General features: G+C 37.1%; 1 protein-coding gene across 1 annotated transcript in view; it reads right to left on the reverse strand.

The window, feature by feature from the left end:
• The window catches only part of REPS2 (RALBP1 associated Eps domain containing 2), a 251,336-nt gene that overhangs the window by 67,394 nt on the left and 157,413 nt on the right, over positions 1-26,529 (reverse strand). The window contains exons 9-13 of the mRNA XM_044670340.1: positions 26,048-26,190; positions 20,157-20,251; positions 16,985-17,054; positions 11,490-11,546; positions 1,727-1,772 (exon numbers count right to left, since the gene is read on the reverse strand). Coding sequence (XP_044526275.1) covers positions 1,727-1,772; positions 11,490-11,546; positions 16,985-17,054; positions 20,157-20,251; positions 26,048-26,190 — 411 coding nt within the window. The remainder of the gene's footprint in view (positions 1-1,726; positions 1,773-11,489; positions 11,547-16,984; positions 17,055-20,156; positions 20,252-26,047; positions 26,191-26,529) is intronic.

Raw genomic sequence — 26,529 nt, forward strand, 5'->3', positions numbered from 1 at the left:
GTAAGACTAGTTCCATTTTATTTTTAAGCACATGAAAAATTATAAGTACACAGATGAAAGCCTATCCAAAAATATTTTAAAGCCTACTTACTTTATTATTAATATTTAGTTCCAGCTAAGCTCAAGTTTTAGAGCAACAGAAAATAGTTTGTCATCATTACTCTAGAACCCTACATCTAAATATTAATCTAAAGTTTGGTGAACAGAAACTGTAAATATGGATCTAATTAGTTCTTTGAGGCCAGTAAAAGGAAGAAAAACTCTGGCAGTCATGTTTCAGTCAAATTTGTCCATTTAAGCAGCTTGCTGGATTTCTGACAATCAAATGAGAGAGCGTTTATTAAGTGCCTAGGACACTGTGGGTTCTTTAAACATGCTTGTTCTCTTCCCCAATGCCACTCTCTTCCTCCCCAATGATGAATTATACTATTCTGGAATTGCAGAGCATACATAGTTAATCTATGTATTAACATAGTACATTAAACATCAGAGGGAGCTCGGTAGGAACTAGCCCCTTGAGCAAGCAATCCTTTTCATTTTTGAGAGAAATAGAGATTCCATAGGGATGCTAAGTTCGTTATCAAAAAGATTTTTTAAATTTACTTGATGATAATGGAATTTGAAATAGGGTGATCATAATTTTACTATATGAAAGGTTTTTCAATGTATGATGAATAGATTACATGATGCATATATAGATATAGTACATACATCAATATAGAATTACTTTATGTTGGACCATGTATACTTTGCTTTAACAAAAATCAATTTGAAAGAGATCATATTTAAACATAATTAAGATTGGAGAAGAGGAGGATGACCCTCTACTTTCAAAAGAATGACAAGATATCTTTAGATAGCCAATACATCCCAGTATATTTACAATAGGATTTGATTTTCACATTTCTCAGAAACATGTTTACTGCATATAAGTAATTTCATAAGAAGACTGGATAGTCTCCAAGGACTAGAATCAAATCAGAAAACACAAGCGTAATTTGAAAATCTGGTTCTTGTGGGCATAGGGCCAGCCTATCATCTGATTTAAAATTTTTAAGATCATTTGTTTTGGTCTCAACTACACAGATAAGTCTAATTGTTCTCCTTCTACTCTGTTCTTATTTTTTGTTCTTTCCACTTCTAGTATAAGCACTGAATGCAAAAGGAATAATGTATTTTTTCTATAGCTTACTTGATCGACTCTGAAAAAGAAAAGGCATCAAGATATACTCAGTGGTATCAGATGACTTCCCTACTCCCTCTTTCCTTAGCATTGAGGGATTCATTTTTGCTATAATATCAAACTTTAGTGTTAATTTTAATGATTATTCCCTTCCATCCCAATTTATTTTCTCCACTTACTTCTCCATCCTAAATCCATAGAGTAATACATTACATGCAACCTTATACCAAAAGAGGACAGAGAAAAATTATTCATTTTTAGTGCTAACACAAACCAGGCTCCATAGTCTACTTAGGGTCACTACTTGTGTTCTGCATGCAATTTATCACTGATGAAATTATATATACATGTATTTATTTGCAACACAAATATATTAATGTATTTGTGACTTTTGAAATTATATCTATATGTATATAGGAATGTACATATAAAGATATAGAGACATACAAGTGAAATATGGGAATGATAGGTTTTATTTATTTGTCCCCCGGTAAAGATGAGGCAGACATCAAGATATTGAAACAGAAATCAAAGAAACACTACCTGGATCTCGGTCTTGCTCTGAGAGTGTTCAAGTCCTTAGGAGTAGCTGAAACAAAGATTATTGCTATTTGCTTTGGTTCCACTTACGCCATTACAAACCCAGAGGCTTATCTGCTACAGGAGGGCTATCAAAGAACACACCAACTGATAAGTAGGAGGCTCCAACACAGAGTGATTTGATGGCTTCCTTATTTTCATGAGTAACTGAAATCCTGTTTCCAAAATCAGAAGCCAGAATTGAAAGGAAAAGTTCCCAAACATTTTCCCTCTTATCATTTCAGACCCTTATAAATGACTTTCAAATTCTTGGTTAAACAAGTGACCTTCATAGAATTATCAGTTACCATTTATGACTGAGAAGACTTGGGGTCCATTAAGACTCTTTATGTTATAAAGCTATAAAAATCATTTTCTAAGCCTACCCCAAGGAAGGGCTCTCTCCTGCCATTTATTTCATTTATAAGTCACAACACTATATTCTGGGAAGGAATTAAGGACCTATTATATATAAGAAATTAAAGTTATTTCATAAATAAAGGCAACTGGGACATAAAGTTTTTCTTGGGAGAAAAAATTGGAACTGTATGACTGAGATCTAGACAGGCTTGATATAATGACTCATTAAAATACACTGTCATCCATTAAAAAAAAACCAAACACTTCTGCAGGAGAGGCACAGAATTATAAACTACAGCCTTTAGCAACCAATTCCCATATAGCCTATTCACTCAATTCCATTTGAGAGGGGTAATATCCCTCCACCTTCTTCTGGTTAAAAGGAACTAACAAGCACTTTCCAGATTTGGGTTTCTACCACTTCCAAAAGACAATCAGACAGGCCAAGATGTGATTTTGCACATTCTGAAATTGCTGACTTTGAATCCCTATAAAAATTCCATGAAAGAAAGATAGTTTGTAGGAAAGCAAGTACTGCATTTTCTATTGTATTCAGGTTTACATATTCACCCCTAGGGAAGATATTATAGCTTCACCCTACCTTTTTTTACTTTGCTTAAAGATGTAAATACCCCTAAAAAGGATCTGAATTAATTATGTTCATTAAAAATCTGATACTGAACTATTTATTTGAGGTTGTTAGGGGAAAATGAAGAACTACTGCATGAAGCAAACCGCTAGAACTTATTGGTTGTTCATATAAGATTTTTTAAAAGAGAGATAAGGAAGGAAATAAGAATTTATTAAGCATCAAGATATGACAGGCATTGTTCATTGTACTTTACAAATAATACATTTGATTCTCACAAACAATCCCAGGAGGTAGGTGCTATTATTCCCAATTTACAGTTGAGAAAACTGAAGCCAAGATTAAATGACTTGACCAGGGAAATACAACTAATAAGTTTCTGCGGGAAGATTTTGAGAGAAAGAGAGAAGAGGAGAAAAGAGAGAGGCAAGAAATATACAGAAAATCAATATATCTTTAGCAAGTAATTTCAGTCTTTAAGGGTTTAGACTCCATATAAAGGGGCTTGACTAAATGACCACTAAGATACCTTCCAACTTTAGAGATCCATGATCCTATAGTTTTATGGCCCTCTATTACTATGACTTCCCCTAACCTTCACCCTAAAAAAAAAGAAAAAGCCCATATACTAATCTGTGGTTTTAAATAAAAAAAAAACAATGACAAGTTGTCACATCTTTCAAAAAAGTACTTAAGCTATAGTAAACTTCCCTTTCCTAGTTATATACCCTTTGACGTACTGATGAAAGAAGAGTTTTGCTGTTGATCCTTCCTATACACATTTCCCCAGGCATGAAAGAATGATGTCTGGTGGGGAGAATCATTCCCCATCTAGCTGGTTCTACAAGCCCAGCTCATACATATGAGAGGAGGACATGCTAAGCTTACTTCAAGGAGAATACAGTAATCTACTGAAATTCAAGTCAGACAGCTGATCAGGTCCTGCTCTGCCCTAGATCATGCCCCTCTTTAAAATTATGATGATTCAGAACCAATTCCTCACCTTCCCATGTATTGAAACTTATAGTCTTCTAAACAGTACGGAATGATCTTTCTTGAGTTTTCTTGACCCCTCTTTGCCAAAATATTTGCTAGAATGTTCAAGCAGAATTGGGATGTAGGAGGTTAGTGTAAGGATGGTGGAGAGAAATGGGACAGGAGTGTGTGCGTGTGTGTGTGTGTGTGTGTGTGTGTGTGTGTGCATGTGTGTGTGTGTGTGAATTATATTTAGGTAAAAGAAATATGTGATGAGCAATGAAAACAGCACCAGATTAGGAGTCTAGAAATTTAGAGTCAGCCTCTTCTTTAACTGACACTGGACAAAATACAGCTTTTTCTATTCTCATTCAACGAATGAGGATCTTGGAGGACTGTTGAAAAGAGTAGTAAAGATAACATTTTATGTAAGGATATTATAAAAAGTGGAAATATTGAGTATATAAGAATATTGAGTAGTGCCATAATATCTCATTTAACCAGAGGTCAAATTTCTCATTTAATTTTCTTGAAAAAGCCCTTTATCTTTGGTGCCTCTGTTTCCTCTTCTCTCCCTATCTTCTAAATATTATAATCTTGCTTCTGACTTCATCACTCAACTGAATCTGCTCTCTTCAAAGTTACCAATGTTAGTTGTTAAATCTAATGAATTTTCTCAATACTCATCCTTCTAGACCTCTCTATAGTATTTGACACTATTGACCAGTTTCTCTTCTGGCAAACCCTTTCCTTTCTGGGTTTTCAAGGCTCATCTCTCTCTTAGTTTTCCTCATAACTAGCCAATGGTTTTTCATTCTCCTTTGCTGGACCTTTATACATGTCTTGCTCATTAAATATGGGTGTCCCTGAAGGTTCTTGACTGAGCTCTCTTCTCTTTTTTTCTCTATGTCCTTACCCAGTGATATCATCAGCTCTCATGGGTTTATCATATCTATGCCAATAATTCCCAGATTTACATATCTACTCACACTCTCTCCTGATATACAGGAATGAATCACCAGTTGCTTGTTGGACATTTGGATGTCCCCAAATCATCTCTAACTCAGCATACCTGAAATGAAACTCATTATCTTCTTTTCCCTTCCCCAAAAATATGTTCTGATTCTCCCTATTAACATAACAGAGCCTCTGAATTATCTATGTGTGCAAAATGAATGTTATCCTTGTTTCCTCATGCTCATTCACTGGGTAAACAGCAGCCAAATCTTGTCATTTTTCCACATAACTCCGAGTTATTACAATATCTTTCTATGGTACCTTTCTACTCCATTCCATACGCCACATAACTGCCAGTGTGATTTTCCTATCATGTTAGTCTAACTGTGCAACTTCTCCATTCAAACTGTCACCTACAATTTCTAGGATTGAACACAAATTCCTCTGTTTGGCTATGAAAGCCCCTCACAACCTCGCCCATTGAAATCTTTTTTTTTCTCTTTCTTTCTTTTTTCTTTCTTCCTTTCTGTCTTTCTTTCCTTCTTTCTTCTCTCTTTTTTAATACACTTATGTTCCATATTAGAGTCAATACTGTATTGGTTCCAGGGCAGAAGAGCAGTAAGGGCTAGGCAATCGGGGTTAAGTGACTTGTCCAGGGTCACACAAGCTGGGAAGTATCTGAGGCCAGATTTGAACCTAAACTTCCTGTCCCTAGGTCTGGCTTTCTTCCTTGTCCCTTGCAATATTTCCATTCATCTTACACATTTACTTGAACCTGTCATAATGACCTACTATCTGTTCCTCACCAACAACACTTCATCTTCCTCTTTGGTGCTTTTTCTGCACTAGCTATTCCTTAAAGCTAGAGTATTCAGCATCCTAACCTCCGCCTTTGGGAATTCCTGGCTTCCATTAAGACTCAGCTCAAGCACTGCTTCCATTTGGAGGCCTGTCATGGTTCCCCACTAGCTGCCAATGCCTTTTTCTCTATGGTTACCTTCCATCTACTTCATAATATGTCATCTTGCATGATCTGTTTTTTGGCTATACATCATCTCCCCCATTAGAATGTAAGCTTTTTAAAGACAGGGACTCTATATTTTTTCATCATCTCCTTATTACTTGGCACAGTGCCTGACATATAATAGGTGCTAAATAGATGCTTATTAATTTATTATTGATCCTGGCCACCCTGTGGGAAACGACGATAAATTACAAATAATCTCAAAAGTCTCTGAGTAACAGAAATCATGTCATAAATTTCTGAAAACAGAAGCATAGTGAAATGTTATGGTATTGGGAAATGGGTAATAGCCTGAAAATCAGGGGAGCTGGGTTTTAATCTCAGTTCTTCTACCTATTATCTGGGCACTGATTTTCTTATATGTAAAATGCAGATTAAGGGAAAACTGTAACTATGTTGTTTCACCTTTATTTCCTCCTAGGGCAACGCCTTGGGATAAAAGAAGGGGAAGTCTAATCCAACAAATTGAGAAGTAACTGTTGATTCTGAGTCTAAAGATACCAGATTCACCCATTTGGCTATCTGGGCTGGACCCATTTGTAGTTGGAGCAAGGAATCCGACACATATGAATATGACCCTGAGTCATACTAAGCTTGTCTGGGGAAGTTTTGCCTGGAAAAGGCAGAGGAGAAAGAGAGAGAATAGTGATAGTTATATCTGAAAGAATTTCATGTAAAAGAGGGACTGAACTTTTTCTGTTTGTCCCCAAAAGTTAGAAGTAGGGCTCATAAGTAGAAGTTACAAAATAGGCAGACACTGGCTGATTGTGAAAAGAAACTTCCAACTATGAGAGCTGTACTAGAATGAACAGTGTGCAATCAGGAGAGTGAGTCCCCAAAAATTCTTAAGGTGGTAGAACCGCATAGGACGGATTTTTGTAAGAGGAGATTCTTATTCACATATAGATTGGACAAGATTTGGACTTTTGAGGTCTTTCTCTAAAACCCTTTGACTCTGAAATTCTGTAATTCTATAAGTCATGAAGAAAAATTACAATTATTTTTGATGTACATTAATTAGATATCTTCTAGAAAGATTTCCATCCAAAACTGATTAAAACTTAAAAATATTTCTACTTAAAATGGTAAGTTTCAGTTGTCTACAAAATCCTTCTATAGAACACTTCATTACCCATATAATGCCCATAGTTAAATGATGTTATATTATTGCTATCAGACATTATTATTTCTATGGGAGGAGAAAAATCAGTGCTTCTCTGCCAATTCAGCCTCATAACTTCCTTGCCCTCCACCCACTCAAACACAATAAAAATCGAGCAGGTTTGATATATTCCAACAAGCTACAGACCCTCACCCACCTACCAAAAAGGCTAGGTTATACTTAGGCAACATGGTTAGGGAAATATTAAAATACTCTAAATTTTGAGTCCAATGACATTGGTTTGAATCTTTGCTCTGCTCCTATATGCCTTGGGCACCGTTGGGGACTTCAGCTTAAAATTAAGGGGCCAAACTGGACTATTGGTCAGTAAATTATAGCCCTGAGGATAAATCTGGTCCACCATCTGTTTTTCTATAGCCCACAGTAAATTCTATCCTTAGCTTAGTTCCCAAACCTAACAAAAACAGATGGTGGGTCAGAATTGGCCTGTGGCCTATAATTCGCTGCCCCATGGGCTGGACCATCATTCAGTGACAGGTGGCTGACATTACATAGAGTGGAGGTTTAAATTCAAATATGATCTCAGACACTTAAAAATTTGTGATCCTAGAAAAGTCACTTAACCTTTGTCTGCCTCAGTTTCCTCACATGTAAAATGAGGATAATAATAGTATTTACCTCCCAGAATTATTGTGAGGATCAAATAAGATAGAAACTATAAAATATTTAGCACAGTGCTTGGCACATATCTACTGATACTTAATAAATGGTTCCCTTACCTTGTTTGTTCCCCTTCTAGCTCAAAAATCAATGCATGTACTGTCCTATTATATTTTCATAACAGCCTCTAGGACCCAAGATGGTTGGGTTATACAGTTTATTTATGCAGAAGGTGGAAAATTCCACAGTAGCGTTCCCAAAGTAACTTAATTGCTATTCACAGATGCACAGGGAATGCTGTTATTCATTTGGACAAAGGTATAGAAATTAACTGACATTTAATAGTTTTAACTTGAATGAGAGATGGAGGGGTGTGGAGGAGGGAAGTGCTGCTTTGCAAAAGCCATTGGCTTAAAAAAAATAGGTGATTGCTTTCCTGAAATATTGTAGAGTCCCAGTCTTTGCAAGGGGAAGGGATTGGATTAAGGGATCTCACAATGTTCCTTTTTCAATTAAAAATTAGGCCTGAAGTTCAACAACTTAACCTTAGAAATAATGAAAAGCTAATTGGGGTTACAAAACACTGGTTCTAACAAAAGCAAACAACCACATCAAGACACCAATGGGAAAATATTACCAGTTTTATATGTACAGATCTGAATGGATAATGTCTAGACGTGATGTCATTGGTTTAGGGAGCTCCCAGAAAAGGAAACTCCCTTTACCAATGCAAATCATTTTTTTTTCTCTTCAACATATAGTCTAGAACTAGAATCAAGAAGACTTCCAAGGTCATATAGTCGGAAAGTGTCCAAGTCAGGACTTGAAATGAAGGCTTCCTGACTCTAAGACCAGCTCTCTATTCATTATACCTGATTCTATTAAATAAAATGTGTCTATGTATATAAGTGTGTTTGTGTAGCGTAAAGGGATCTATGTTCATATTAGAAAAAATAACAGAAACAAAAAGACTACAAATAAACCATATGTATCCAATGAAGATGAAAACAAATTCAGATACAATTTTATCTTGAAGGCATGCCCACTACTTCTGGTCACTGGTTTTGATTTAATGTTTATTCTAATATGCTACTCCCTAACCAAAACCTATGAAGAAAAATATTTTTGAAATTAATTCGAGCATCCTTCATGAAGTTTTTTTCTTATATATGCAACATATGTCCTCTTTCACAATATGACAAAGAAATATGCATTACATGATAGCACATCGTAACCTCTATCATATTACTAATGGCTCAGATTGCAAAATGTGAGAAAACATTTATTAAAAATTGTATCTAGGGGCAGCTAGGTGACTCAGTGGATAGAGCACCAGGTCTGGAGACAGGAAGTCCTGGGTTCAAATCTGGCCTCAGACACTTCCTCGCTGTTGTTGTAATAATTAGGAGTCTCTTGATATGTTTGAGATTGTAATTTGATGTAAAGAGAGAATAAGATGACCCTTCTCCCTTATAACAGTTGCCCAGGCAGGATCCTTCAGGTCTAAGATGTATATCCCTTCAGGACCCACCTGGGGTTAATTGATATATTGATTTGAGCTCTTTAGCTAGGATAATGCCTTGTATTCTGACTGCAATTTCTCCCTTCCCAAAACAAGTTTGACACTGCTTTAGGAAAGTACTTTAAACTTTATATTAACAAGAAAGATAAGGGTAAAGGACTGTGGTATAGGAGACTCTACTCTACTGGTTGCTAATGAAATCTCAACTGCTGGCAGATGAAGAATCAATGTAGCTTCCCTCTGGTTCAGCCTGGCCAGGCCTAAACCAGAGTAGGTAAACTGTTGGGATATTTTGACTTCTTCTTCAATAGATCTTCAGCCTTACAGTTGAGTTATTTCCACCATTTTCCACCCTCTTCTTCATCTCCTGCCCACTTCCTGGATCCCTCCCGGGCCCTGGGAAACCTAGATATCTAGATGATGTAATTCCTAATATCTAGGGGCAGTAGACACCAAGGTGGTGGTCAGGTACAGGTTGGCACGGTATCTCAAGTACAGGAAGAGTTTGCAGAGAGAGATGTTTGCACCCTCTCACTCCAAGACCAGGATCCACCGATCTCCCGCCTCAGCACAGGTCCAAGACCCAGAACCCTTTCAGGATTCTTAACTGCCCCTCCTCCTGCCTCTCGCATGACTCCCTGGGAACATTCCATCCAACTGACTTATTTGTCAATCAAAAGTGATCTTCAAGCTCCCAGAGGTTCAATATAACACTGTGTAACCCTGGGCAAATCACTTAGCTCCAATTACTTAACCCTTACCCCTCCTTCTACCTTGGAAATGATACCTAGTATTGATTCTAAGACAGAAAGAAAGGGTTTAAAAAATTGTATCTACATGTAATTGGAGAAAATTATTAAAAATGAAAATAAATTAATTAGATCATAATTTAAAAATAAAAGTGAAAATTAGATAATAAAATTCACATGCCATATAAAATTGGCTACATGTGCCACATTAACATGCTAAAATTTGTTAAAGTCAGGAAATCATTAAGAGTATCATCTGCTACAGTGAGAGAAGATATTTTCTTAATGCTGTAACAAGATGACATTTCACCCTTCAAATAAAATAACCTTTAGTAATGGCATGATAAAAACTTAACAAAGACTTATCCAGTCCCATTTCAGTTTGCAGATATCAAATATAGGGGGAAAATCCATTAAAGACATTTGGCCTAAGCCAGCATAAATTTTTCTGTACTAAGAATGAACTTAGTAACACTTTCTCCGGTCTAATTTCAAATAACTAAATTGGTAGGATGGAGATGAGAGGGGATGATCCCTATAATTTGGAGGAACTCCTTTTGATATACAAGTTCCATTTTTCTTTTCTTAATGCCATTGTCCAGATCATAAACTTCAAAGCTAAATAATTTCTCTACCTGCTCTGGGCTACAGTCTGAAATACTATTGACCTACCTAATTCCAACAGATATACGCCATAATTTCATACAGTTTGAAGACAGAAAATGATCATGGTAACAAAAATGAAAACACCATCTTGTTTCTGTGCATTGACAAGGTCAGATATAAAACAAACAAAACAAAAACAAACGAAGAAAAATCCAGGACAAAACTCATCACAAGGTAGCCCCTAATGAGCCAATTTTGGCTCATTGAGGACTTGGTTAAGCAAAAACTAAGCCTGCAAAGATCTAGTCATTTTCCCTTGCTTCCCAGACAAAGAATCTTCAGAGTCACAATTATTTCCTTTTCCAGGAATTATCCTTTGACTCAGTTTTCTGCTTGACACAAGTTTAACTTCACTCTCCTCAGAACTATCTTTAATGAAGGCATTCTCCACTCTCCAAGGAATAAAGTATACTTGAAAATTTATGAAGGAAGAATTGTTTAGAAAATAGTTCCAACTGGGGCAGCTGGATGGCTCAGTGGATTGAGAGCCAGGCCTAGAGACAGGAGGTCCTAGGTTCAAATCCAGCCTCAGACACTTCCCAGCTGTGTGACCCTGGGCAAGTCACTTAACCCCCATTGCCTAGCCCTATAACAAATAAAAAAAATTAATACAGAAGGATATATGTAAAAGATATTAGGGTTTAAAAAAATTTAAAAAAAAAGAAAGAAAATAGTTCCAACTGACTGACATCCAGCAAAAATATCATCTATTTATACCATGCAAAAAAGTAAGCAAAATGGCCTTGTTCTGATCCATCTCAATCTCTCACACTGTGGCTAGATCACTCTTGACTGAAACTTTCAGACGTCTCCTTTTGCATTCTGAATTTGGGGTAGCCGGACTACCTCATCCTATCCTAACTGGCAGTGAAGGAGGAGAGTCAAAAGCAAATCCATCCTTCTAAAATATTGAAAAAGCAACACTGCATACAACAGGAACACAGGTGAAAGTATGCAGCAAAATCTAAACCAACAATAATTGTCTATCCACTCAACTTTTTATTAAGCAATTAAGAATATTTTAAGATTGTTTTTATGTTAGACTTGACTTAATGACAAAAAACACAGTAATCAGAAGCTCATTAAAATGGTTTTCTCCTACCTGTGTCGACAGACAAATCCTTTGGCATGGCTTCATCCACAGAGCTTATTTTCAAAGCTATATTTTAAAAGGGGGAGGGTGAAAAGAGTGTGGGGAGGAAAGAAGACACTGTAATTTTTTCCTTTTTTAAGTCATGTTACATTAAAATAAATGAATCTCCAGTTCTTTTATGTCATAATCAGTGATATTTACTGATTCACACACTTTCTCATTTATAACACTTAACCTGGAGTCCACGGACTTCAAGGGGTCTGCAAATGTTTTTGTTCGATATTTTGGTAACAGTAAGTATAATAGGTTTCCTTTGTAATTCTACATATTTTATTTTATGCATTTAAAAACATTATTCTGAAAAGAGGTCCACAGACCAGAAGTCCAGATTGCTAAAAGGGTTTATGACGCAAAAAAGGGCGGCAGGTAAGTGACTTACTAGATTGAGAGACAAGCCTAGAGATGGGAGATCCTTTGGTTTCAGATACTTCCTAGCTGTGTGACCCTGGGCAAGTTACTTAACCCCCGCTGCCTAACCCTTACCATTCTTCTGCCTTAGAACCAATACACAGTATTGAATCTAAGACAGAAAGTAAGGGTTTAAATTTTAAAAAGTGAAGAGAATTGAAAAGGCAAATTTTGGAAATGTATTCTCTTCTAGTGGGTCCTTTTTGTGGACCCTGTTGTTCCCCTTCATCAGGCAGAGCCACTTGTAATCTCTGGGATGGATAATGGCAGTGTTGGCTTCTTCCATGTCTGCTCATTGTCTCTAACGTTCACAGAGAAGAGATCCTGAAATGCTATAATCAATCATGCATAACATTCCTCAGGCTGTTTCCCTGACATTCTTATAGCACTTCACCAGTTCTGAATTTCTAGCTTCCACATGCAAACAGGAGAACTTTGGGTGTAAAATGATGACAAATATGTCATCCTTAGTTCAAAAGTCATAAAGAGATTTTTGGATATAAATACAATTATAATCTCAAAAAAGAACACAAACTCTATAGTCTAGCCCCTTCTGCCTATTTAGCTCCATAAAGATGAACTCCCTCTAAAGACAATTATTGTATGGAGAAGAGGAAGAGAGGGAGTATTTTTTTTAAGAAATAGATTGGTCGAATTTGATGTATGTTTCTTCCCTCAACCTACCATCCTTTATTTTTTTTAAAAAAAACCTTTACCTTCTGCTTACAATCAATACTAATTATTGGTTCCAAAGCGGAACAGTAATGCTAGACAGTTGGAGATAAGAGATTTGATCAGGGTCACACAGATAGAAAGTATCTGAGGCCAAATTTGAATCCAGGACCTCCTGTCTTCAGGCATGGCACTCTATCCCCAGAGGCAATTAGCTGTCCCCCTAATATCCTTTATGATCAGTGTGGTTAGCATAGTTAGGTCCTGATTTCTGGGCAGAGTCCCACCTGAATAATATCAAGATTTAGCTATTTTTCACCAGGGCTTGCTAGCTGTTACGGTGGATAGTGTCAGATCTAGAGTCATGACGTTCCTGAGTTCAAATCTGGCCTCAGACACTTACTAGTTATGTGACTCTGGGCTAGTCACTCAATCTTGTTTGCCTCAGCTTCCTCATCTGTAAAATAAACTGAAGAAGGACATGGCAAACCACAACAGTCTCTTTGCCAAGAAAATCCCAAATGGGGTCATGAAGGATTGGACACTACTGAAAAATAACTAATAATGACAACATTCATCCCTAGAACACCATAGAGGCCTGCACACGTCCATTACTTTAATTTAAGCAGGAGAGTAGCCTCAGCTTATCTGTACAAAAAGGTCCTCTGTGGATGATATAATAAGATATGATGCCTGCTGCCATGTTATATGGCCAGAAGGGGATAAGAATTTCCTGTAAAGAGTTGTGGCTTTTTAAAACAGAAGATAAATACTGGAAGAATAAACTGAGAATGTCACTTCCAGAAAATGAGCAGGAATATAAAATATGAAAGATTTAATGTATATGAACATGTTGGCTCCCTTGACGATATCCTACATGATACAGGGAGGATGGGGAGAGGTTAGGACACTAGTGGATGGGATTTATTATATGAATGTGAAGAAAAGTAAATGAAGCATATTGGAGATCTGTGATTTCATTAGTGCATATTCTTTTTCTTTACAAATGGAAATGCTTATTTGGAACTATGCCCAAAGGGCTTTAAAAGACTGTCTGCCTTTTGATCCAGCCATATCACTGCTGGGTTTATACTCCAAAGAGATCATAAGGAAAAAGACTTGTACAAAAATATTTATAGCCGCGCTCTTTGTGGTGGCAAAAAATTGGAAAATGATGCGATGCCCTTTGATTGGGGAATGGTTGAACAAATTGTGGTATCTGTTGGTGATGGAATACTATTGTGCTCAAAGGAATAATGAACTGGAAGAATTCCATGTGAACTGGAACAACCTCTGGGAATTGATGCAGAGTGAAAGGAGCAGAACCAGGAGAACCTTATACACAGAGGCTGATACACTGATACACTGTGGCACAATCGAATGTAATGGGCTTCTCTACTAGCAGCAATGCAATGAGCCAGGACAATTCTGAGAGACTTATAAGAAAGAAAGCTATCCAAATTCAGAGAAAGAATTGTGGGAGCAGAAACACAAAAGAAAAACAACTGCTTGATCACATGGTGCAATGAGGATATGACTGAGGATGCAGACTCTAAGCAAACACCCTATTGCAAATATTAATAATAAGGAAATAGGTCTTGATCAATGACACATGTAAAACCCAGTAGAATTGCTCGTTAGCTACAGGAGGGTGTGGGAGGAGGGGAGAGAGAGAAAATGAATCATGGAACCATGGGAAAATATTCCAAATTAATTAATTAAATAAAAATTTTCAAATAAAAACAAATGGAAATGCCTGTTTGGACTCGTAAACATATGGAATGTTAATAATAAAAAAATAAATTTTAAAAAATAATAGCTATTACCCAGAAAAACATAAACTCCTTTTCATTTCTGTCTTTGAGTATCCTGAGCCTAGCATGGTGTCTGGCACGTAGTTAGTATTTAATTAAAGTCTTTTCATTTGAAAAAGAAAACAAAATAAAGTAAAAGGTAGGAGGGATAAAATGATTGATTGTCAATCTCTATCATAGCTATTAAATTTGTGTAGAGAAATCCAGGATCAGAATGGTAAGGGTACTTCTGCTCCATCCGAAAACCTGCCCAAAAGCCTCCACTGCATCTGGCTGATCGATCATTCCCCTGGTTGTTTAGTAACAATCAAGTCTTTGTACCAGATTTAAGGATTTGTTCAAATGACACCCTGCCCCCAGGACAAGGCAGGAAGTTCCCCCCAAAACTCAAGCTGTTCTAAAAGTATGACCTGAGGAGGGATTGTATAACCATAAGCCAGAGGTTAACCTTTTTTGTCTTGTGTCATAGATGCCTCTGGTATTTGGATGAAGCCTATGGACTCTTTCTCAAAAGGATGTTTTTAAATGTATAAAATGATGGAGCAGCTGTATGACTCAGTGTATTGAGATCCAGGCCTAGAGAGGAGGTCTTTGGTTCAAATCTGTCCTCAGATACTCCCTGGCTGTGTGACCCTGAGCAAGTCACTTACCTGCTATTGCCCATACCACTCCTCTGCCTTAGAACCAATACACAGTATTGATTCTAAGATGGAAGGTAAGGGTTTCATAAATAAATAAATGTAATAAAATAAAATGCATAAGATTATAAAGGAAACCAATTATATTAAAATGGAGTTAATTTTTTTTGAACCAAGTTAAATCAGGTTTAAGATCCTCTGCTGATAATAACCCTATGTGGCCAATAAAGAAACTGTATGGTTCTCCCACCTTTTATTTGGGAAGGTGTTCAACTTACTTCTACCCTTCCTCCTCCCCAGCTGCCCCCCAACACAACCTTTTCCAATTCCTCTTTATGTGTTTTTTCCTTCAATTAGAATGTAAGCTCTTTGAGGCTAGAGAGTGTCTTACCTGGTTGTACTTCTTATCCCCAGCCTTAGCACAGTGCCTGGCATATAATCAGTGCTTAATAAATGCTTTCGCTATCTTTACCTAACTTCTTCCAATAAACCCAGTTCAAGATATTTTCCTCTTTTCTTGTAATGCTCCAAATACTCTCAATCCTATTTATCTGGGAGTTTTATTGCATGTGTAATATTGCACGCTGTCATTTCCCACTGCCTGTAACTCTACCAAGAGCTCTTTAAGTCCTTGCCTGTATGATGTTTATTAAACCTTCACACTAAAATACCACATCTAAAAAGTGGTCAAAGATGTAACTGGACAGACACAGTAACACATAAGCCCAGGAAAAAAAGAAGAAGAAAATTCCCTCCAGGACTAAATTTGAATAAAGAATGTGGAGTTAAAAAGCATATATTCTGCTAAACGATCACTCTAGTCCAACTATCAATAATATGGAATTAGGTCTTGATCAATGATACATGTAAAACCCAGTGGAATTGTGCATCAGCTAAGAGAGGTTAGTGGGTTTGGGGGAGAGGGAAAGAACATGAAACATGTAACTATGAAAAAATATTCAAAATAAAAAATTTAAATTAATAATAATAATAAATATAAAAAATAAAATAAAATAAAATAAAAGCATATATTCTGGAGTTCATCTGCACCAGGGCAGAATATTAGTGAACCCTGTCTCTTCGCTGGCTTGACAGTAATTTCTCTGACATCATCAGAGAATATTCTCCAGGAATTAAGAGTTGGTAACAGAATAGGTCTGATAGCCATTGTAAGCTATACATTCAACAGTCATTTAATATTATCAATCAATAATATTGACATTAATTTAATAACTAAAGATAATAATATAATTTAACCCAATATTTTTGTTTTATTTAACATCATTGTTAAATATTATTATAATAAATATATAATATAGTATGTGAATAAATATAATAAATTATTGTTAACAACAACCCTAATAGATAGCATTTCTATAACCCTTTAAAGTTTGCAAAGTATTTTACAAATATTATTTCATTTGATCCTCACAAAAACCCAGGAAGGCGGATGCTCTTTATCCTTATTTTACAGATGATGAAACTGAGGCAGACAGCAGTTAAATGACTTGCCCAGGGTCACACGGTTAATAGGTGTGTGAAGCCAGATCTATCTAAAGTACAGGTACTCCTGTAACTGTAGACCCAGCATTCTATGTATCATATGTATATGTTAGATCTTGAACGTATAAGACTGTTACTGACGAATTGGCTTCCAATATGTATTTCTGAGTTTTTTCTCCTGTCATAATTCTGCAGTGCCGATTTTAAACACTAAATCTTTTTCAGACAGGCTGGCTCTGCCATCATCCAGGCAGATCCACCTGAATATGCACACACACACACACACACACACACACACACACACACACACACACACGCACCCTTGAGAATCCTGACATTCCCAGAGAATCAGGTAGGAGAACATAAATAAGAAGTCCTTAATGATAGAAAACATCTATTTCTTCCATACCTTGTTTGTCATCAATATTCACATCCTGAGCTGGTGCTGTTAGATCAGCCTTCTCTTTAATAGAAGTCTTCTTGGAGAAGGAAAGTACATAAATTACTTAAATGTTTTGGAATGAGAACTGTTAAAGTTGTGTACAGAGGTAATAGAAAAAAAAAACCTTGGCAAATGAAACCTTTTCTAATATATGCATCCATTGATTATAGTATGTGTGATACCGAAAATGCTACTAATAATAATAATATAACAGCATTTGCAAAGCACTTTAAAGTTTTTGAAGCACTTTTTCAATAATTTTTTCTACTTTTTTCAATAATTTTTTTCTATTTGATCCTTACAAGAATTCTGCTATGTTGATGCTATTATTACTCCCATTTTACAGATGAGAATGCTATGGCTGTGAGTGATTAAGTGGCTTGTCCAGCTAGTTAAATGAACTCGGACTTTCCTGGCTCCATGTTCAGCATTCCATCCACTACACCAACTAGCTACCACAAATTGCTTTTAATCTTTTCCAAATTTGACATCAATGATTCTGCATAGTTTCTCCATATGAAATATTCCAAGTGCACTGAGCTCATTATGTAAAAATAGAATTTGATTCTTCAAGAAAGTAATATGGCATTAGTCAAGTAACTTTTAAAAAACAGGTTACTTTCCGTCTTAGTATCAAATTTAAGACAGAAGAGTGACAAGGGCTAAGCAATCGGTGTTAAGTGACTTGTCCAGGATCACATAGCTAATAAGTATCTGAGGCCAGATTTGAACCCAGGTCCTCCTGACTCCAAGCCTGTTGCTCTATCCACTACATTACCCAGCTGCCCCAGGCAAGTATTTTCTGATCAAATAGAAAGCTTCTGTGCTTTTCCTAGAAACACGTGGCTTAGAATTGTAGCAATTTTCCCATCTTGCTTATCAGAGATAATTTAATAGTAAGCTATACTCTCACCATAATTCATTTAATGGGTACCTGAGGGAAGGAGTCTGGTAGGAAAAAAATAAAAGAAATTCAAAGATCAAGTGAAAGCATCATGACCAAAATGAGATGCTTGAATGAGAAAGCACAAATACCCCAGACATTCGTTCTGGTATTACAAAGCTGCCTCATAATTATGCTCTTCCTAACACTCAGGTCAGGTCTTGGGAAGCCAATGGATATCCTGCCAAATCCTCATAACTCTTCCTCTACAATCTCTGTCGTCTGTCCACTCTTCCCTACTCTCAACAGACATCGGGACCCTTAGGTTTTGGTATTTATTACTTCTAATCTGAACTGTTATAGGAGCATCACAATTGCTACTCTGGCATTCATTCTCATCTTTCTCCAAGAGAGAGACAATTAAATGCTGCAGTGAACTTAGAGTCAGGAATATCTGAATTCAAGTAGAGCCTTAGACACTTAACGAGCCGTGTGACCCTGGGCAAGTCACTTAATTAATTTCTTCAGTTTCCTAAAATATAAAATAAGGCTAATAATAACATCTACCTCTCAAGATTATGAAGATCAAATGAAGTAATATTTTAAAGCAAATTTTTTTTAGTTCCTCAATAGATACCTTTTCCCCCTTTCAATCCATCTTTCATACAATCCTTTTTTTAAACCTTTAACTTCCAATTTAGAGTTAATCCTATGTGTTGGTTCTAAAGCAAAAAAGTGATCAGGACAAGGCAATGAGGGTTAAGTGACTTGCCCAGGGTCACACAGCTAGAAAGTATCTGAAGCCAGATCTGAACCCAGGACTTCCCATTTCCAGGTCTGGCTCTTTATCCACTGAGTCACCCAGCTGCCCTACTTATAGCATTTGTCTGACTTCTCCTTTATCCCTTATAACATTCTACTTTATATCATACATATTTTTATTCTTCTACTAGATTCTTAGTCTTCTTTTTGGAGGTAAATAGGGTTAAGTGACTTGCTGAGGGTCACACAGCTAGAAAGAGGATGAGGCTGGGCTTGGACTAAGGTCTTCCTTAGTCCAAGCCCAGCAATTTCTCTACTACACCACCTAGCTGCCCCTGTTATAGAAATAACAGTCCAGGTGGCATACATTTCTTCCCAGATTATTGAATATAACACCCCCCATTAGATTCTTTACTACTCCAGATCACTTATCACTTAATATATATGTGTTGAGTTGAAGTACATCAATGGAGAAGCTTTATGCCAAATAATATGGGAAGGGGGAGAGCAAGCTTAGAATAAAGAGTCATGTCCTTATTTGTTGTTTATCCTTGGACAAATCACTTAACCTCCCTGAGATTCACTCAGCTTCTTCATCTGCAAAGGAGAGAGAATAATTCTTGTACAATCTATCCAACAGAGCTATTGTGAAGAAATCACTATAAAATCTAAGTGTGATGTAAGCATCATCCAACCATCTCAAACACCTGCATAGAATATATACGAGAGGATCTCCTGGGAATAAAAAATATTGAAATTCTATTTTTCCAGTATCCTTCATTTAACTTTTATCACCACTGCAGTGGTCTTAATGGGTTGGTGAACTCAATAGGACGACTGTTAATTTCCTAATGACTTGGGGGTGGGAGCTGAAGGCATTGCAGGGCAGAGAAGCACTGAAATCTCTCATGAATAACATGGTATCAAGGAAAATTTTGTGGTCCAGTTTTGGAGACCATTCAAAGTTCACCTTGACTGATTCAAGGTCTTAAAAACTCCCAAGAACCCAGTGCCTCCATAGGGGATCCCAAACTCATTTCATATGAATGAATGCTCAGATTATTTATTACCCAAGTGACTGGAGGTACAGACCTCAGTTCCAACCTGCTCTGGCTGCTAGCTAATTTAGCCCATTATCTTACAAATGCTAGATAACTAGGCTCAACCTGAAACATAATCGTTCAGACTGCAGAGTGGGTAGGGGGAGGCAGCAAGTACCACAAAAGCAAGCAGGGTTCAAACCAGAAGATTTCAGCTTTGCCTTTCTATATATCTAAAGGTATTTCTAAATGCTTAAAAAATTATAATAAATGAGCCGAAAGTGGATTTTTTTTGTTCATTTAGCTCCTAAAACAAGTCAATATTAAGTAAATTCAAACTAGTTTGGTAGCTAAATGATAGGAAGTTATTTTTCAACATTGCTATCAACGCTTACAAATTCACATTCTACACATACTTCAAGTTGGTTTATTAATAGAAAAAGACTTCTCTTACCTCAATTCTATTCAAGTCTCGTGGCTGTTGGTTCACTGTCATCGACTCAGAATAAGAATCAAATAATGCACAGTCCCGTTTGGGCTTAAGAAAAGCTGGAGGGAAACAAAAGAGAACTACAATGATACACACATTGACCATTGTTTTGCACTGTTTCTCCTTTGTGAATTGAGTGCTTAAAAAAATAGTTAATTCTCTTTTTGCTTGCCACAGCAGCCAGTAATAACACAGTCATCAAATATAAGGTGAATTCAGACTGTTTACATATTTTTATAACTGCAGAGTAGTTGACTATCACGATGGTTCATATTTGCTATTCTGCTAAAAGTAAGAAACCAAATTATTCAAGCATATTTTCCTCAGTTTGGATTTTACAGCCAAGAAAGTGAGCAATATACAGATGTTTGAAAGATATCGATTAAGTATTCACCCTTTCAGTTAGAATAGATGAGGAATAAGAATCCTAAAGTACTTGCCAATTAAAAATACAACATTTTGAAGTTACACACACTACACACACACTAATAAATATAGCCTCTGCTATCATGAAAGTTGGGGAATTTTGAGCATGATTTTTAACATATTCAATAGATATTTAACAGATAAAACAGATTTTAACAGATGAGAACACTGTGCTTGGATGGAAAATCTTTTACCCTCTCTGAGAAAAGATATTAATTATTGTACAATCTATCTTATGGGGTGGGGGGCAGCTGGGTAGCTCAGTGGATTGAGAGCCAAGCATAGAGATGGGAGGTCATAGATTCAAATCTGGCCTCAGACACTTCCCAGCTGTGTGACCCTGGGCAAGTCACTTGAATCCCATTGCCTACCCTGATTACTCTTCTGCCTTGGAGTCAATACATAGTATTGACTCCAAGACAGAAGGTAAGGGTTTAAAAAAAAACAACAACAATTTATCTTATGGGGCTATTCTACCTGTTTTAGTATTCTATTATAAAGGAGCATGAACAGAGTCACTCTAATAACAAGAAAACTTGTCAATATTTCTAAGAGAAATACAAGATCCACAATTTGATTTTTCAAAAACAAGCATTTAAGATATTATAATAATTGGGGTTTTGTTGTTGTTACTTGTTTTGTTGTTCGTCATTTTTTTTAAAACTTACCTTCTGTCTTAGAATGATATTAAACATCCATTCCAAGGAAGAAGAGTCATAAGGGCTAGACAATAAGAGTTAAATGTCTGCCACAAGTTCACACAGATAGAAGTATCTGAGTCCAGACCTGAACCCAGGACCTTACTGTCTCCAGGCCTGGCATTCTATTCACTAAGCCACGTAGAGATCCCAGATACTGTAATAATTATAAATTCAATAATGAAGCCCATTTAAGATATGGTAACAATTTTAAATTTAATATTGAAGCTCAATCACTATAGTGTCCACTTAAATAGAAAATAAGGTTTAACAAAATACAAAAATATATTCAATCTTAATTCTTCCCACTAATTTCTTCCCAAGTACATGAGTTCCATCAGAATAGCAGAATTAGGCACAAAAATACCGATCCACTGAAGTAGAGGGGACCTTAGAAATAAAGTTCATCCCCTACCCAAAGGATGAATCTTTCATCTGCTAAGTCTGATGAGTGATGATCCAACACCTTCTTGAACTCCTACAATGACAGGGAACTCTATACATCAAGGCATCCAATTCCATTTCTGAAAAGCTTTTTAGGAAGTTCTTTATCAAGCTGAATACTGCCAACCTATAACTTTCACACTTTGGTATCAGATGTATTTTTGTTGTTGTTTTTCAGTCATTCAGTCGTGGCTGACTTTTCGTGATGCCAGTACTGTCCATGGTGTCCTCTTGGCAAAGATACTGCAGTGATTTGCCATTTCCTTCTCCATTAGATTAAGACAAACAGAGGTTAAGTGATTTGCCCAGGGCACAAAGCTAGTGTCTGAGACCAGATTTTAACTCAGATCTTCTTTGCCCAGCCCACTAAGCCACCTCACTGCTCCACCAGATCTATAAATCTATAAATCTATAAATAAAAGATCTATAAATGCAGATCTGAGTTTTGCAAAAAAAAGGCACAGAAAACAGGTTATAATACTTCTTTTTGTTTTTAACCCTTATTTCCATCTTAGAATCAATACTATGTATTGGTTCCAAGACAGAAGAGTGGTAAGGGCTAGGCAAGGGGGGTTAAGTGACTTGCCCAGGGTCACACAGCTAGGAAGTGTCTGAGGCCAGATTTGAACCTAGGACCTCTCATCTCTTCCACTGAGCCACCCAGTTGTCCCCAGTTATGATGTTTCTAAACATGACTAGCCACTTAAAGATGAAGATCTCCATGTTATCTGACATAATTTTTTCTGATTTCATTTTTGCCTCTTTCAATGTACCTTTCAATTCACTTAGAACACACAATGCAATTAGTTTCCAGATCAGTGTAGGACTTCTCTTTTAAGCTGTAAGACCCAGTCTTACAATCATAAATTAGATCATCTGTTCCTGAGAATTAGATGAATACAAGCATTTCATTGTGAACAAACCAAACATTTGTTAAGCCTATAGTGTAACAGCCTACATTGGAAACTACTTATGTAAAAATCTTCTAAAGATTCCGAGTTAAACTGCAATACGGTCCAACCTTCATTCTAGTTCCTCAGCTTCCATAGCGGAGAAAAATATTTACTTTTCAGCTACTTAAATTCAAACTAATTCAACACTCTCCATTTCACTAGAAAGAAACCTGTGAAGTTTTAAACTCATGGCAGCATCTAGGCAGAGGTGTATTCTCCCTCAAACTTGTCAAGAGCTGGATGAAATCTAAAGAAAATTGGATGCAGATCAATTCAAAAATGTTGGAACCAGATTACAAGAGTCTCCAAGAAAAGCAAAAATGTAAAGCCTTTGAAATGGCAGTAACTGGGACTACACACACTCTTTAAAGCCAGGATAAGAGACCAGAATGAATCTAAGGTGAACTGGTTCTTTTCCTTGAGACCAGCAAATTGGCTGAAGTCAGAGATAGATAGCAAAAGGCATTAAAAAGCAACAGCAAATTAAAAAAAACTGATGCCCTATCCTTGAAGTCTGCCTTTCTTAAATTCAACCTGTTCTAGTTCTTCTCTCCTACAGTTACTGTCCCTGAGTTTAATAGGGCTTTTATGAGGTCTTAAATGTTTGCTGGTAGCAGCATAATTATTATTTGCAAATAATCCTGCCTATCCTAGAAAGCCACACAATTTTTGCTTAATTGAAGGGTAGGTAATGAATTCTTCAATGTTTATGTATAATTCCTGCTGACAGCCTCCATAAAAAGCCAAAAAGAGACAAGGAGCATTGTTCCACAAGACTGTTAAATTAATGGAGGGCGGCTGCTTCCTTGGAGGTTCTTTTTTACAGAAGCCCCTTTATTGAAGAATAAGCCATTCAGAGTAGCCATGCCACATCAAGAAATTAAAGGGACCACACTGCTTTTGCTAACACATTGTTTTAGCACAATTCAGCCAGGGTATTTTTTTTAATTCATCAGCATCTTTTGAAACATTCATGAAATTATCAAATGAGGAATTCTTTAGTCCCTCTCATCAGGAGAAAGATGATTCATTCAACAACCAACAAGCATTTTTAAAGCACCTACTATGTAGTAGGCACACTGTGCTAGGCACGGGGGATATAAATTATCCCTCATCGGTAGTGGCTCCATATTCAATAAACAGATCAATAAAATAACTTTAAGGGAGGCAGTTTCCAGAGTATAAGGATTCTCAAACTTAGGTTTGTCCCAGGTGTTTATGAGGTCTCTTGGGAAAACTTGTGCTGTGGCAAAGTCTACAGAATCAGCAGGATTTGGAAACTGCTCAGCTCTAAAGGGAGTCTACTTTTTCACATGATCAAAGGAATGCAGTTTTGTACTTAACCAATGCCTTGCCAAATCGTAGGCTTGAAGGTCAAGGGAGTGACTTAAGTACAAGCCACCTCCTATGTGCAAAGCACTATGGGTAGGTTATAAGTAGCAGATCAATAGAGGCATACAGACATGGGCAGCTAGGTGGCACAGAGTCTTCCTGAAGTCAGGAAAACTCATCTAAATGTGTTTGGATCTGACCTCAGACACCTACTAGCGGGGTGATCCTAAGCAAGTCACTTAACTGTGTTTGCCTCAGTTTCCTCCTCTGTAAAATGTATTATAAATGTAAAATAATAGCCCCTACATCCCTGGGTTGTTATGTTGACCAAATGAAATAATTATTTTTTCCTACTAAATTCCTTTTTTTTTTTTGCATTTTTATTTTGAATATTTTCCTATAGTTACATATTTCATGTTCTTTCCCTCTCCCCCAAACCTCCCTAACCCCCCTTAGCCGAAGCACAATGGGTTTTACATATATCATTGATCAAGACCTAATTCCATATTATTGATAGTTGGACTAGAGTTATCACTTAGTGTCTACATCCCCAAAATTTATCCCCATCAGCCCATGTCTTCAAGCAATTGTTTTTCTTCTGTGTTTCTCCTCCCACGGTTCTTTCTCTGGATGTGGATAGTGTTCTTTCTCATAAGTCCCTCAGAACTGCTCTGGATTCTTGCATTGCTGCTAGTAGAGAAGTCCATTATGTTCGATTGTACCACTGAAATAATTATTATAAAGCAGAGAACACAGTATCTGGCATATGGTAAGCTCTATATGTTCTTTGTTTCAGTCTGTCTTCAAGATCTCAAATGGGGTTTTCTTGGCAAAGATACTAGAGTGGTTTGCTATTTCCTTCTCCAGTTCATTTTACAGATGAGGAAACTGAGGCAAATAGAAGTAAATGACTTGCCCAGGGTCACACAGCTAATAAGTGTTTGAGGTCAGATTTGAACTGAGGAAGATGAGTCTTCCTGACTCAAGGTCTAGCACTCTATCCACCTAGCTGCCCATAATACTATATAGATAATGTTCATTTGCAGCTAAGTCAACAATAAGCAGCTCACAATGATCCATTCCTTTTTTTTTAAAGCCCTTACCTTCCATCTTGGAATCAATCCAAGGCAGAAGAGCAGTAAGGGCTGGGCAATGGCAGTTAAATGACTTGCCCAGGATCACAGAGCTAGGAAGTATGTGAGGTCACATTTGAACCCAGAACCTCCTGTCTCTAGACCTAGCACTCTATCCACTGAGCCGCTTAGCTGTCCCAATCCATTTTTATTCTGACACCTTTGAATTAAATGACTTCTGTAGTCCCTACTAGCTCTCTATCTACAGTTCTAAAGTATCCGTTCCCTGATTATTCCCATGTCTGATTGATCTAGATTTTTTTTTAATATCCAAAGAGTCCAAAAGGAAGGTCTAAAAGTAAAGGGATGAAAGTAGAGGCCAAAGGAAGCAAATGTAAGAATCTCCAGGAAGTTTCCAAAGGAGAAACCAGGAAGGCATCATGGTGGTCTATGGCCCCGAGGACTTTTGAGCTTATGGGCAAAACAAAAGAGGAACAGGGAATCCCGATCAGTTCTGTAACTCTACTATATTTTAAAGGGAGAAAAAAAAATTGAAGAGACCATGTAGGTGGAGCATCTACGTGGTCAGTAGACAGAGAGTCAGACCTGGAAACAAGAAGTCCTAGGTTCAAATCTAGCCTCAGATACTTCCTAGCTGTGTGACCTTGGGCAAGTCTCTTAACCCCTATTGCCTACTGCTCTTCTTGGAACCAATACTTACTTACTCTTACGCTCCATCACCTAGCGCTCTCCTGCCTTGGAACCAATACGAAATATTGATTCTAAGATGAAAGCTAAAGTTTCTTTGTTTGTTTGTTTTTTAAGATATCATGTATCTGAATAGGATACAGTTCAGTGATTTTAAGAAATGGATCACCAGCATCCATAAAATCCAATGACAAACTCAAAGAGTTCCAGTCAAGCCTTACCTGTTTGTAGGTAGTCTGGCTGCAAGGTTTGCGGCAGAGATTCAGGCAGAGGGTAGCCATTCTTCCTGGCCACGATGAGGTGAAAGGCAGCACAGAATTCAGGCAATGTCAAGGCTCCATCACAGTCCACATCACTGAGCTCCCTGAAGACAACAGAAATCATTGGGCCACACCTTCGAACTAAAGAGAATCTTCAGCCCATGATACCTACATTCCAAACTTCTTCAGCTGCTCTCAGGCAGCTCCCAATTGGCTCTGGTTGAAGAGAGTCACACGTGATATCAAAGAGGGGAATTTTTTTCTTATCTCTAGGGAAGGAGCAGCTAGGTAGCTCAGTGGATAGATAGGTAGCCCAGTCTTGGAGATGGGACATCCTAGGTTCAAATATGACCTCAGATACATTTCAGCTGCATGACCCTGGGCAAGTCACTCAAACCCAACTGCCTCGCACTTATTTCTCTTCTGCCTTAGAATCAATACTT

Source organism: Gracilinanus agilis, chromosome 3, assembly GCF_016433145.1.
Source record: "Gracilinanus agilis isolate LMUSP501 chromosome 3, AgileGrace, whole genome shotgun sequence".
In the NCBI taxonomy this organism is placed as follows: Eukaryota; Metazoa; Chordata; class Mammalia; order Didelphimorphia; family Didelphidae; genus Gracilinanus; species Gracilinanus agilis.